General features: G+C 40.1%; 1 protein-coding gene across 1 annotated transcript in view; it reads right to left on the reverse strand.

Moving 5' to 3' along the window:
* The window catches only part of ttc27 (tetratricopeptide repeat domain 27), a 47505-nt gene that overhangs the window by 2272 nt on the left and 29569 nt on the right, over positions 1-15664 (reverse strand). The window contains exons 13-19 of the mRNA XM_054600581.1: positions 11970-12197; positions 11233-11331; positions 10707-10759; positions 8857-9022; positions 3426-3623; positions 3143-3254; positions 1259-1359 (exon numbers count right to left, since the gene is read on the reverse strand). Coding sequence (XP_054456556.1) covers positions 1259-1359; positions 3143-3254; positions 3426-3623; positions 8857-9022; positions 10707-10759; positions 11233-11331; positions 11970-12197 — 957 coding nt within the window. The remainder of the gene's footprint in view (positions 1-1258; positions 1360-3142; positions 3255-3425; positions 3624-8856; positions 9023-10706; positions 10760-11232; positions 11332-11969; positions 12198-15664) is intronic.

The following is a 15664-nucleotide window of genomic DNA, read 5'->3' on the forward strand; positions in this document are numbered from 1 at the left end:
TACCGGCCCACCTAGCAGCAGCTGAGTGGCGGCGAGATACAGCAGTGTGTATTCTGTTAGTTCTGCTAGCTGTTAGCCAAACACCCCATCCAAAACCATAACAGTGTGCAAACTGTTTCCTCGCCCCCTTCCACTGGCTGGAGACAGGTTAGGAGCAGTGAATGAGGAATTACCAGGCAGTCAGTTATAGTATAAGACTATAAAAGGTGTTCTGAGAAAGTGTGAGTCACCGCAACCACGTCCTTTCCTTGAGCACGCAGCCATAACTGGCCACTCAAAATATTGTGCAGTTTGCTGCAGAAGAATGAAATATTGGCCTTGGACAGACAAAGTTGCACACTCACTAAGTCACGGACGTGCACAACTTTAATTATGTGTTTGGTTTTATGGGGCACAATGGGTGTAGGGAGGTTCCAATGACGGACCATTTTTTTTTTTTTTTTTTTTTTTTTTTAAGGGGCCGTTTTTGCAATGGCTCTATGGAATCAGATTACATGTTGGAAGTTGAGTCTGGACTCATCTCAGGGGATGAGTCCGCCTACAGGTGGGAGATTGACCATCTGGTGACCTGGTGCGGATTGAACAACTTAGAGCTCCCACCCGCCCCAATCACCCTGTGTGACTCCCTCGTCGACGCCGTGGACTCCTTCTGCTTCTTCGGCTTGACCATAACCCAGGACCTCAAGTGGGAGCTGAACACCAGCTACATCATAAAAAAATGCTCAGCAGAGGATGTACTTCGGTGCAGCGTCAGCATCGATGCAGGCGTTGTACCGGACTGTTGTGGTGAAGACGGAGCTGAGCCGGAAGGTGAAGCTCTCGATTTACCAGTCCATCTAAGTTTTCGACCCTGACCTATGGTCATGAGCTTTGGGTAGTGGCCGAAAGAATGAGATTGCAGTTACAAGCGGCCCGAAATGAGTTTCTTTCGGAGGGTGGCTGGGCTCAGCCTTAGAGAGAGGGTGAGGAGCTCAGACATCCGGAGGGAGCTCGGAGTAGAACCGCTGCTTTGTTTAGAGAAATCAACAAAAAAAAAGGTTGTATGCCTAAAACCGTATGTCTTAAATCCACTCTAATAATAGTCATGGTTCCACCCTGGATGACCTGGGTGTTGTATGCTTGTAAATCTGCATTTCCACCATTTGTCTTAATTTACATGTTTAGACTACTTTAATGATGTGGACCAGTAAAATGTTTGTGGATGGTCTATGTGAGCACCCTGCTGTCGCCTGTTGTGCAGATAAAGGGGGGTTTGTACCTTAGCTTTGGTGGCCAGACTCTTGAGGCTGATGCGGGTGGAGGAGAGCATCTGAAGAGCCTCTGCTGGATTACTTTTCTTCTTACAGCAACTGATGGTCACTGAGAAACAGAGATAGATAAAGAGAATTAATCAAGCTTGTTGGATCCGTTTGTCTCTGTTGTGTTTTGTCCTGGATTTCACTTTCCTGCGTGTTTAGATGGTACTACTTCAGAGCCTGTTCAAAACGTTTCGGGCCGATGGGATGAACAGTTGTTGAGAAAATCCATGACGGACAACAGAGACTCCATTCATTAACTTAGATTATGATTATAATAAATGGGAAATCTGAATGTGTTAGGACTCTTTATCTGCATCAATTGTTCCGTACATCCCAAAAAGGTTGTGAAGGATGGGTATTATACCCCTAACATACTTACATTATTATAATTCATTATGAAAAAGTTGCCAAAGGCTGCAGATTGCTTTTTGGTCAGACCAACAGTCCAAAACCCAAAGTTGTCCAAATCTGTCAATTTTCATTTTCTGTGGATGGATTTATCCACTAATTCACTTATTTTGTCTTCAGTGAACTATATTTCAGTAGAACTGCTTTATCTTGTATGTCATATAACCGGGGCCCCTCATAAGCTTGATGATAGCTTTATATGTCAGCACCTGGTGCAGACCAGAATATGTCATACTGCTTAAGTATTTGTATCTGAACGTTCAACAGGTCAGTCCAAAATAAAAGGAAAACTAGCTGTTGCCTGTCTCTGCCTAAGCTGAGCCTCTAAAAGTGATGATGGCACTTCCCTCCTGCTCTGCTGTATCTGCCCTTTGCTTTCTTTTCTTTGGAGTCTTGTAGACTGTGTTGATGCAGCACCAACACACGCAATTGTGTCAGTGGAGCTGATTGGAATGTGTATTCCAGGGATACTGAGACACTTATCACGGTATACTTAATTACACAGTGGCTTATATTCACGTAATGCTTATAGACTGAGAGTTGAGCCGTTAAAGGTCAATATTCCTTTATCCAAAAGTGTCAATCATCAATTTTCTTTCCACTCTCAATTTTTAAATAGCAAAGCTACAATCATTGGCAACTGCAACTTTTGTATTCACTCGACCCAGATTTAAAAAAATGGCACCATGCAAGATCATTGTCATGGTCAACTGACAAGTGGCAGACATTTCTCTTTTTGGTTTTTATGAAAGGATCCAGTGAGAGAGCACATTGTGTTTGTGTTGCGTTGAAGATGATGTCACGGCAGTTTCACACTGCATCGTTATGACGTTCAGCTAAGAACCCGCCTACATTAAGGGGGCGTGCAGTGCAAATCCAACATTATAACACTCACATAAAAAGTACAGCACTAGGAATGTGTGGTTGCCCATATTTGATTGGCCAGTTCAGTGCGCTGCTGGATAAAGCTTTACTACATTGCAGCGAATTTCAAACAAAGTTAAACTGACATGAATAAAGCCGCAGGTCTGTGGTTTACTGGAGGATGTACTGGAGTTACTGCAGTATAAAAAAAGGACTTGGAATACAAACACTAAAGTGGCAACTTTATGTTGATTATGTTGGTAAAATTTTAAAAAGTCCAATATTCAAAAAGTTACTGTGGTAAGGAAATAAAGGACTGCTTTCAATGTAAGCTTTCACCCTGTCAAATCTGCATCATTACACTATTTTAGCAATACGAGGTAAGCAGGACTTCCTGTTAATAAGACTTTTGGGATCATCATCTCGTATCCTGTTACCACTCTTAAGTCAAAAAGTATTCATCAAAGGTTTAGTCATGGCAAAGTGAGACTCAGTATCAGGGTATCAAAAGATCTGGTGCCCTGGAATAAAACACAACAGTTTATGTTTCTACAACTGGGTGTTGCTCTCACCTTCACCCATATTGATGGCTCTTTTGATCACCTCCTTGAAGAGATCAGGTTCTTTCTCCCAACCAACAGCCTGAACTTTGCAGCGATGGGCCTTAGACAGGAACTGTAGCGCCTGAAAAACCACACCATAAACACCAGCATCTTATTAGGGGGCTACAAAGAAGTCAAATATAATTATTAATTGCTTTGCTGACTTCATCTCAAGCAGCATTTGAAACAACTTGGTTAAAACAAATTCAATCATTGCAGGTCAGAACATTTTAATAGTATAATTAGCTCCAACCTTTTCATTGTCATCTGGGTTGGCGCTGTGGCCGTCTCCGTACAGCAGAGCGTACTGCTGCCATATCTCACAGTCACTACTGTGGCGGGAGCTGATCCGCCCCAGCAGCTCCTTCAGTTGCGACCGGAGAGTTTCCGCCTGCCCACCCTGCCTGTCCGTCAGGTTTTCGACAACTGCTCTGACCAGGATCTGCACAATCTGCCAGGGGAATAAATTATACATAAATCACTTCAGATTTGTTTTCAAAGATAAATCCCAAATCATGAAGTTCATGAAGCACAATCCTCAGGACTGCCAAAGAAACCAATAAAGGAGCAGCAGGATGAAAAGCAAATATGTCTATGGGAAATGTGGATTCATTTTTTACAAACACTTCACACAGTCATGATGCCATAGGCCTCAAACTGCAAATAATCACTGTCATGGTCTCCAATGTTTATAGTAATTATGCCACAGTTATCTAGTAATGATACACATGAGGCCAAAAACTCACCCTGCTCTCTTTGAGTTGAGCTGTAATGTTTCTGGTTAAACCTCAATCATTCAGGTCAAATCAAGTAAAAATTTAACACGTGCTTTCATTTCAACAATATATCATTTATTATATGATACAAAGCAACGTTAATTTGTTTACAAAAACTATGAACAAAACATTTTTTAAAAAAGGTATACGTTAAGATTTCTTGTAAAACAATGTTGAGATTGATAGAAAAATGTATCCCTCTCAACCATCACTTATGACCCCAGTGTGCGATAGTGTCTGTATTTGCAGAGATCCTGCCCTCTTCGTGATTGGACAGAATCTCAAGGTGTAGCCTGGGGGTGGAGAGTGACCTGTCTGGGACAAGGGTGTTAGTGTGAGCGATCAGGATGAGAGTCAGTAACTCTGGGTCTGAGGCCATGGTTCTCTACAGCTGGATTGCGATCTTCAGGTTGGGAGTGAGTTACTGCCCTCAAGCGAGGGAGTTCAAGTATCTTGGCGTTCTGTTCATGCGTGAGGGTAAAATGGAGCACAAGATGGACAGGGCCGGTTCGGTGCAGTGTCAGCAGTGATGCAGGCGTTGTACCAGACCGTTGTGGTGAAGAGGGAGCCAAGTTGGAAGGCAAGATTTACCAGTCCATCCACGTCAGTGACTGAAGAAATGACATTGTCACTGAAGTGACAATTAAGGTAGATCAACTGAAAGGCACACTAACTCTGTCAATTCATGTTAGACATCATGTAAGATGCCGGTAGGAGTTTCTACAAATTTATTTATATTTGAACCTGAACACACAGGCATCCAGAAACTGATCCCTCAAAGACCTTTACTTACCTTTTCTATATTGTCTCTGCAGAGTCAGCCAAAGGCATATTTGCGAAAACCAACTCACACAATGTAATATCTCCCTGAGTATCTATGATGTCAGTCTATTTGGTGAAAAGTGACATTGGGTGATGAAAAACTTTCTCAAATTCCTGCTGGATCCAGTTAAATGTGAAATTAAGTTGGAAAGTATATCTCTGTTGAGACAAAGATAAATTAGACAAATGACAGGCTAAAACTTTCTATGAAGCTCATTTTGAAGTTTATTTTTAGATTGCAACAATGGAAAAGAGGAAAAAAAACTCAAGAGATTTTGTGTATATTGCCTTTGTGTAAATGAGTGTGTGAGTGACTGTAAGGTTCTGGTGTATCCTATTTAACCCCATGAGGCATAAAGCTAAGCCATGTGGCCCTCAGCTCCTTCGAAATCCAGTCAAAGCGCTTCTGCCAACAGCCCTCTACAAATTACATAGAGAGAAATTCACGGTGGTCCCTGTCATGTCTCCCTCCATGACTGAACCAACTCTCATGCTCGGGCCCTGGGCTAAAAACAACCACAGGGAAGAAAAAATAAAAAAGAACAAGGCTTCTAAAAATGTGACTGAGAAGTGTCACCACTATATATGCAAAACACAATTGAAAGGTGCAAGATGGACGTTAGTAAAAATAGAACGGTAAAAATGGAATAATCATTTGAAGTAATGAGACTACTTTTATGTGACATTTTGACAGGCTTGTTTCACTGAGGAAGGAAGGTGAGAGGGGGCAGTGGTAGATCTAACTGAAGCTGCAGTACAAAGAAAAACATCCACATTTTAGAATAAATAAACACTTATATCCAACATTGGAATGGTTAGTAAAACTGCGCCGCAGTGTTCTCAGGTCCAGAAAGACATTTTAAAAAACTTATGTCATTGGATGGTCAATGTTCACTGTCTGCTAGGTTAGCTTGAAAATGATTGTTGTGACACACATGCGTGTGTTGTTTGCTCAGTTCAACACCTTCTTACTGTGGACAGTAAACAGCTGCTGCGCTTTCAAGGCCTGGTTATATCAAAAGTGGCACAAAAATTTCCCCTATTCTTCTTTATGAAAAAGGTTGTGCCAAAAGCTTGGTGATGTACGACTGCTGGGAATGCTGGTTGGTGAACCACTGTAGAAATCTTAACAGTGTTCTAAAACCAACCATATGCACTCCAAGCATTCTGTTTTAATGTGTAATGTTATGCGTTTGTGACGTGAAAGGAAAATTAAAAAATGAAGGAAAACAAATTCCATTTACTAAGTGATCTACTTAGACAATAAGATGGAGGCTGCTGCTGACCTTTTCACATCTTGCTGCCTGATTGATGCAACTGATGGTGGCACAACCAGCATAAATGAACATGCTGGGTGAAAAGTTGGCGGAAACACCAAAAGAGAAACTTTGAGGTAGTTTGGGTCTTTGTAGAACAGAGGATGTAATTCAGAGTCACAGTTGTGATTTCAACCAGTCCCACAGAGCTGAAAGATAACTTCTTTAAATTTGATTGCTCAAAGTTACAAGACTAAAATTAATACAGGGCTGCAGCAGAGAATTAATCATGCTACCTCTGGATGTTTTGGTTTGTTTGTTTATTCAAAGCCGATGGTCAATTTTCCACTTAAAATGTGTTGGTGGGTGTGCAATTACTGAGGTGTGCTTTAGGAAGCTTCCTTTAGTTGTTGTAAATTAATCTGCATGTGGCTACTATGAAAAAAGATTATGATGCACTACAGGAAAGAAAAACAATTAGTTTGTCTTTGGGCTGGATTTTACATGCTGGGTGTAGGAAAATGTATTAGAAAGTGAACAGAGTGTATACATGAATGTCCCCCTTCCCCACTCTCACACATACACACAAACACACTCTTTTGATCTTTTGTTATTACGATAGCAACTAAGTAACAGCAAAGTGGGAATTTTACTTTTTCAGGTAATTTGAATGTTGAATTTGGATGTTAATGTTGGTCGACTCAGACAAACGTGTGTTAGTCATGTTAGAAATGTGATGCATAGCAGAAAAGTTGTAGATACCAGTGTGTGTATGTCTTTTCTTCCCACTGCATGAAATGCTCATCACAACCATCACTAAGAAAATATTATTTTCTTCAATTTGGAACCTGAACTTTTTTTCAACAAAGCTTTCTTCCAGAAGAGAAAATCACAGATTCTTCCCTTCACAAAGCTCAAGGAAGTGCTACACTAAAAAGCATCGCGGAGTAGACTTTAGTCATGAGTTGCTGGAAAGACTTCTTTTTCACAGCGACACTCTTATAACTTGAACCACTTTGATATTATCCATCCTTTTTTGAAATTGAACCAAAACATGTACCCAGTTTTATCCTTTTCAAATTCAAATAAAATCTAAAGTCTTTTGTACAAAAGTGATGACAAATAGTTGTCATCTGCAATGTAGTAGGGCATAAGCTAAAACACTTTTCACACATATGGTGAATTTACAAAAGCAAGCACAGTAAACTTCTTCCCTTCTAACGTACAAGATCATTTCTAGTTAGCTTATTATCTTTACAATGGTCTGGTCTGGGGACCTCAAAATTCCCTCTCTGCTCTTTGCAGATGATGCCTTTCTGTTGGGGTCATCAATTTAAATCATTGATAAGACTAAAAGATTTAGTCGAGAATGTGATTCCTGAAATTGATGTGACACAATCAGCTGAAGAAGATGTTTCACTCTGTTGGAGTTGTGGGAACTACTCAAAACACTCAGACCACTAGCTATTGCACAGTTATGTCACAGAGTAGAGGTTCACAAAAAGTTATTTGGCTTGATTACAGACAGCCGCGTGCAGAGAGCACTTTAACAAGAGAACACACTACTTCAATATTGGTCCGCCATCAACTGAATAAAAGTTCATTAGTGATAGCTGATACGACCTGCCACCAGCGATGTTTGTCATTTTAACCTGTGAAAGTGACAACAAAAAATCAGAAATGCTTCCTAAATATTTTGGAAACTGCCTTTTGCGAATGATAAGTAGATTAGGCTTAATGAATCCGTGCATTATGCCAACCTCAGTTTCAGAAGTCACTCCCACCACTGCAGCCAAATACTTTTTCACATTCTCACACTCTAATATGGATATGCAGCAGAATGCTGTCACTGTAGAGCCCAGCTGTTGTAAAGGAGAGCAGCGCTGCAACACTGTAAGGCTGTAAAGAAAGGTTTGAATTTGGATCAGCTTTATTTTGGCAGATACTGATATGATCCAGGATTTGTTCAGGACATCTTGTCAAAACAAACATTCTGGATCCTAATTACATGAATATCCATAATAGATATGTCATTTTGGAGGGAGTTTAGCTTGCAACAATCTTTCCTCTTATGATCATTGTTTTAACATGTTAAAGTCTTTGCATAGTTCTGATCACAGGTTTTCTACCAAAAACAAGCCTAGTGACACCTTCAGCTATGTCTGTCCATCATGTGACGCTCGCTTTGCATTTGAGTATGTTTCGAGTCTCCCAGCTTGCCAACTGTCAGTTAGCAAGCTGGTAGGCATAGGCTGTTAGGCTGTTAGGCTGTTAGGTAGCAAGACGGCTAGCTCGAAGAGCTTTTGTGACTGAATAGAGCATTACGAACGGTTAGCAGTTAGGTTACCAGGTACAGTACTGTGGCATAAAAGCCTAAGAGAAAAACAACCAAACCAATGTGTGTCTGGGTGTGAATGTGTTATATTATCTGAATTTGTGAAGGATGTATGAGCCTAAACGTGTTCAATTATTTTTTTCTCTAACAAGTGATTTTACTTGCCCATGTAAAAAAACTTAAGCCTTGTGGGCAATAAAAAGAATTCCGTAATGATGATTGTAAATTATTTCGTAAATCTTAACATGTGCTCCCTGTTCCCCCTCCTTTCACTTTCATAAAGACCTCCATTCCTGTGAGGCCCTCCAGGTTTTGGTGTCAAGAACAATTTCATGAAAGTAGGAACAAGACAAAACATCAGCTGTTGCTTAGATGTAAGAAAAACTGCAGACTTGATTCACTATGCCAACTGTATCATACATGAATTCCTTCCAGTACATATTGTCAGAGTGAAGTATAATGTTGCCTAAGATGACATTAAGTGCAGTCCTTTACCTGGATGTCCTTGTAGGTTTCCCTGAGGTCCATCAGCCGGTGGTAGGCCTTGATAGCTTCAGCAAACTCCCCGATATCAGTGCTCACAACGAGAAAGTTCTCCCAGATCTGCCATTGTTCGTAGTTACACTTCAGGGCTTCCTGCAGCGTACAAAAGGCTTTGTTTCTGCCAATGAAAGGGACAGGCAGGAAATTAAAGAGCAAAAGAAGAGAAGAGTAAGCAGTGAATGAACTCACAAAAACATTAATGTGACAAATATACTACCAACAGATACAGTAGAATTCATTTTAAACATCTGGTGAGGGAATGGTTGACTAAGAAGATAGACACACACAAAGGTGAGGTAAAAGTAGAACAGTGTTTCTGCTGAATCTGCAGTGGTGCTAACCAGGTATTAATAGAAGCTTTACTTCCATGCATTTTAATTTCAGGCCTGAAAGCACTTGAGTCTGTTAACCTGTAAACAAAGGCTCAAAGATCCAGAGGATTCAGTGTGTACCTCTGTACTCTCACAGCCATCTATGCCAGAAAACAATCACAGCGTCTATCCAGAACCAGAGCCATAAAGAAATCAGGCTTTAAGGACAAATGTCACTTTGTCTGTCTCATATATAACTGTGATTACCTTATATTTAGGGTTTATCGGTTTAAATTCTGTTTCTCAGACCAGAGACTTTGACATATTTATGTGTGTGTGTGTGTGTGTGTGTGTGTGTGTGTGTGTGCAAGTTTATGCATGTTTTTACTGATTAGTGCCAATCCGCACCTTAAGGTGCTTGGGCTGAGCAAGGAAAAAAAGCTGTGGAGTTACCCTGGTACCGTGGAAGAGTTGACCCTCAATGCTTGTCCCCCACCAGGTTGGCTTCCTTTTTATTTTGTCTGCTATCTTTCAAGATCGAGTACAGAACTTTGCAGCGTTAACCTATTTAGTGAGGAAACTGGTCATTAAAGTCTAAGAGCACACCAAGGTCTGAGAGCATTTTGAAAAATGCTAAAAAATGGGCCACAGGGCTGAGATGGGATGGGGAAGGAGACTCCATGGTTGTTAGAGATGAACTGACTAAAGTTATATTGTTAAGATGAAAATTCTGATTAATAATGGTGGGTGGATGAAATTATACATCGTGAACAAGTTAAATATGAATTAACTGAATTTCCGAGGTTAACAACTACAGTTAGATTTTCAGCTTAAATGTCCGAGGTTAACAACTTCCTATATTTCATTACTGCACTCGAAAACATTTAAAATGAATAAAAGCAGCCTCTCTAATGTGTAAAGTAAATTGCTAAAGGAGCATTATACGACATTACGAACTGTCTCTGTGTGTTGTTATCACAGCTTCTCCTTGCTTTGTTGACACAACCGAACTGGCTGGATGTGTGAGTTGCTCCTATTTTTAAATAAAATTCATGATTCAGATTAGTCCCGAGCAGTACACTCTGTAGGACTGATTTAAAACAGTAGATGGCGTGTCGAGCTATTTTAAACCCCTGAAATACAGATTTTTATACAATTGGAAAGAAATGTTAGTATTAACACCAGCATTGATGTGCTTCATCACAGTATCATATCTCAATGGTACAAGTCTTATTGTGTAGTTTAGAGCTTAAAAAACAAGTTTAGTTCTGCATAGGCTCATTAAGACAGAGTTTAGTCCCTTTTAAATTCTTTTCTTTGCTCTCTATTAGTTATTTCTGTTGGAAATGTTTAAAATGTGATGAATTATTTGTCTGGATTGTTTAGTTGATGAACTTTCATGATGTGAGTAGATCTAAGATTGTTCCGTTCATTACTTTGTTTTCTCTAGGGATATTTTCTCTAGTTATATTTTCTCATACTTATACTCACTTGTTTTTTAGGCGAATGTGGGCTGTAGAGAGGTTGCTCCATGCTTCTGCATTCTAAAAAGTGGAGGGGGTTAAGAAGGGAAAAAGAGGGAGGGAGATATTTAGGAAAGTTGTAGATAATAAAACAAATATGAATAATAATAAATAAAAAAATAATAACAATAATAGATTCTGCTGCGTGGCTGTGTGTGTGTGTGTGTGTGTGTGTGTGTGTGTGTGTGTGTGTGTGTGTGTGTGTGTGTGTGTGTGTAATGTGTGTGTGTGTGTGTGTAATCTAGACAAGGACTGTGAATGAAGGATGAAGAGTGTTACATGAAAAAAGGACGGCTATTCTACATGAATTCCTTCCAGTACATATTGTCAGAGAGTGAAGTATAATGTTGCCTAAGATGACATTAAGTGCAGTCACCTGTGCAGTACATCATAATTTGGAAAAGGACAAGTTTGTGCATGGAGAAATGCACAAACTTGTCCTTTTCCAAATTATGATGTAGTTACTGACATTGTGCGTGTGTGTAGGTACTTACATCTGGCTCGAGTCCCACACACCTCCGGAAAGCCTTGGCAGCTCCCTCATAGCCCTCCAGGGCAAGGTAGGCACAACCAAGAGAAAACCACACACCGAGCTGCACACATAACATATATGGGGTGAATCTAAACAGGTGAATCCCTGTATAAGATCTATGCAAAGATATATTTTTTTATTAAGCATTCTAAAAGCTGTTTACCAGCAAAAGTAACGGACTACTTTAATCCTACTAAGACTATGGGTCTTCTCAAAAAGGTGTAAAAGTGTAAAGGCAACCAACAATCATTCAAGGAAATTGAAATCCAATTGCTCAAACTATCTCAGAGGGTGGTAAGTCGTCTTTGGAAATAGCATCTTCATGGTTTGTCCCTGTGATAATGGAACCTCAAATTACTCTGAATTTATGATTTAAAAGCCATTGCCAAGCAGCTTCGGGCGCACTACCAGTAGTAGGTCTGGCCCTTAATTGCATGCAAAAAAACAAAATTGTCAGATTTGTGATTGGGCCAACAAAATGCATATGTGTGGCTAAGTGTTAAGGTAAACGAGGAAAAAATTGTCTAGAGAAGCGTAGAGTTTTTCATATGTGGAATATGAGGTTTCCAGTAGTAAATTAATTATAAGTGAGCAATCATTTAATGGATTTTTTTTTTCTCTGAATTCCTATTCACTTAACCAGAATCTCAGTAGTTTTGGAAGTACAATTTCAAGTTTCACTTCAGTGCTTTATTGTACCTGCATGGTGTTGATTTTGAGCGACTGCTCAAAGCAGTCCACACACTTCTGGAACTCCTTGCTGCGGAGGTGCAGCAAGGCTTTGGAGCGCATTGCTCTGGCACTGCGTCGCCCTGAAAGCTCCCACGCCAGGTCGTAGTACTGGTGGTCCCTCAATATGTCTCCCAGTAGGCAGTACAGACTGGGCCTCTCCTTCTTCTCCAACTCTCTGCGAACAATCTCCTCAGCCTGAAGCAAACAGTTGGGAAAGGAAACGGAAGGTCAGAGGGGAGGAGGAGACGGATGAGGACGGAGACATTCATTGGAAGCAGAAGGATATCAGAATAGAATGAAGAAAGGGACGAAGGGAAAGACGTAAAACTAATTGTGAGGCAGTGACAGTGATCTAGTAGTAACAGAATAAAGTGAAACAGGTGATGAGTAATGAAAGAACATGAACAACAAAGACAGAGAAGTGGAAAAAATGAGGTGTAAAACAACAGAGGTGATTTGGTAACAAAGTTTGTCAGAAAAACTAATTAAGACAGGGATTATGTTACCAGCTGTCACATAACCTGTGGACATTTGCACTTGGTGCACCTCACCATGCCACGACACGCTTTGGATTGCTCTTGGACGAGTTGAGGCTCACACTGTTGTGAAGGTGGAACAGATCATTTTCTCTTTTCAAATCCCTGTATCTTGATCTAGATTGTCAAGTGTGGCGGTCTAACCACTGAAAGGAGCCTTAGTTTCACTACATTCCTCTGCTGAATCCTACTGTCAGAGTCACGGCTATCCCTCCTGGCAAAAACTACATTCTGCTATTAAAGATAGTACACAAAGCTTGTATTACAGCGTGTACACAGAAGATAATAAACCACACGCTGTCATGGTACTGTTGGCGCAGCTGCTAAAATAAAAGTTACAGGAACAAACACAACTATTAGGGCCATTACTGTGTATTTGAAATTCAAACTACCATTCAAACAAGAAATCACATTCTATATTAAATCTGTCTAAATTCAAAGTTCATTGTGTGTAACTTCCAATGTTGTCTTAATGCATTTGGCATAAAAGTAACATTCAATGATGCACATTGTTTGTTATCGAATTGAATGATTGGGGAATGCTACAGTTTTCATTCTGCTATACATGATCAAGAACAGATACACAACCAAGATGAAATGCAGAAAGCGTGCTGCGGATAATTATCTAGGCCAAAGTACAGCCACAAAATATCTGTTGTCATCACACAAAGCGTTGGCAAAACAAGTCCTGTGAATTGCATTAAACGGACGCCATAAATGTGATGGAGATTTGACGTAGCCACTGTACAGCTGGAACATGACACAGAAACAAGCAGTGGACCTCGGGTTAAGCATAACGGGCCACGTCTTGTGCTCCAGCTGGGTCAGCCGCCCGTTCAGTTACGCAAAGCAAACATTGATATAAAACAGAGAATAGGGAGCAATAATGAACAGACAAAGACAATCAATGGATGTGAGGGAGCATTTTGGATTAGACACCAAAAATGAAAAAAATGTGTGTATCGAGGTTGGGCTATTTGTTTCCTTTATATCAAAGTGAATTACTGCAATGAACTAGAAGCAAGGCAAACCAGAGCGTTTCAGTATTGATAATTGGCTGATGGACATGATGGCTCTGAAGCACCAATCCACGAGAGGTTACCGTGCTGGAATGATCCTTGGAGCAAAACAACGCAGGGTTGCCCCGATAAACAATTGAACCAAGCAGAACTTTTGCTGGAATCAAACGTAACGTCATCCAGCAATGTGATGTTTTGAAACCAAACACTGGTGGATTATTTTGTAAGGCAAATGCTGTCTTTCTATAGTTCTCTTTCATAGCATTCGTTTTGTGTCTCACATTGGGAACGCCTACGGCGTGACCTCATCAGAACACAAGTGGGTTTTCGGTTTCTCTCCCTGCTTAGTTAGCAGGATGTAACAAAAAGTTGGATAGCCAGCAAGTAGAGAAGAAGCAAGTGATTAGTTTATGATTTTTTTCCTTTACATTTTTTCCTTTTCTCATGAACCACTGTAAAAATGCAAAGCACATGACTCACATGATTATATATTTCTATATATCCTAATCTTAATGCAGATCCAGATACAAACAAAAACATTTCCATTATCTATTTTTAAAATATCATATTTTCCCCCCAATTTCCCTTGTCTTTTGATAAAAAAGGGTCCCAATTTTAAAAAAGGAATCATGTAACCAAAAAAAAGCCTAACAAATAAAAGTACAGTAGCAAACAGAAATCAATATGGAAATATTAACCTTTTGGGGATTGTGTGTTAGGGATGTAAGAAAAGCTACATTGCATTTCTTTAAGATAAAATGTCCCTAAAATTACAGAAAAGAGGTGACGAGTCATAGTCTAGTCAAATAAAGAGGAGCAGCATTGAACAGAGACAAAACAACTCCAGGCAAATGGACTGCCTTGTTATTTTGGATCCCGGCAACTACATAACATGGACTATTGGCTGGGACTACAACAGTACATGATTTACGAGGGGAGAAAGGGAGTGTTATTATTAGGCAAAAAGACCTGGGTAATCCAATCTGAGAGCAGGCTGTAATTGAGTAATGGAGGCCTGGCAGCATGTAGGAGTCCCACTGAGGGTTCTGGACAGCCAGGATGAGGTAGACATTCAGGTCAGTGATCAGGCTCCACATACGTGATGTTTGCAAGTCTTCAGGGTAGGTCATGTCATTTAGAAACCTTTTTTGTTATTTTTTTTTAACATTCAAAAGCAATCAATATATAAATGCTCTGAGATAAAATAAATAATTGAAATAACCCTTTATCTGTGGCTGTTGCAGGACTGTCATAAATCCAAACATTTCATCTGGCCCAAATGAAATGATTGGATGGGCTACCTCCCTGTCCACCTACCAGCTGTGAGTACTAACAACGGCCATGTTCGTTGTAACATTCATCATGATCATTTTGGGGGAAGGTCTTTGGGATGGGGGCCTGAAGGGACGGGCTGTCAGTGTTGACGTCTTGGTGACTTACTCGCTAGATTAAACAACTTTTGGAAGTAGTGCTGCTAGCTTCTTTCATTGAAAAAAAGTGGTGTCAACACTGGGCTGGTGTTTCAAAAGGTAGCTTATTCTTGCTGGTTTCTCCAAAGTTGATTTAATGAGTGTGTTAGTATCCAAGCATAGGAAGCTGCTTAGCCAGTTGTGTACTGGCCTATATGAATACTAAAACATACTATAGTGCCTCATAGCCATGTAATGCATGTATTTTATGCTGACCGCATAAAAAAAAACACACACGATATGCTGTGCATATCAATGTTAATGAAAATACAATGCATAAAAAAATCCAATTCTGCGCAGTGGCGATTAGGGTTATAAAACATTATTCAGAATTGATGGTGTCCAGTTTCATAGTCTCGTTAACTAGCCAGTGCCAATAAACATAATATGGTTTATAATGGTCACGAGAGAGATATTCCAGAGATATTTTGTGGGATGATCATGTGACAGGTTCATATACATCACATAAGCAAATCATGTTATTCTTGTGTTTGATCTGCATGTTTGGCATTTTTCATGGAGCAAGATGAAGCAAATAAAAAAAATTACACTGCTCGCTTCAGCAGGAGTTTTGTTCCCTCTACATTAGCAGAACAATGTCCTTGGCTGACACCGTTGTGAACTGGGATGGTAGATAA

This window comes from Anoplopoma fimbria, chromosome 6 (assembly GCF_027596085.1).
Source record: "Anoplopoma fimbria isolate UVic2021 breed Golden Eagle Sablefish chromosome 6, Afim_UVic_2022, whole genome shotgun sequence".
NCBI lineage: Eukaryota > Metazoa > Chordata > Actinopteri > Perciformes > Anoplopomatidae > Anoplopoma > Anoplopoma fimbria.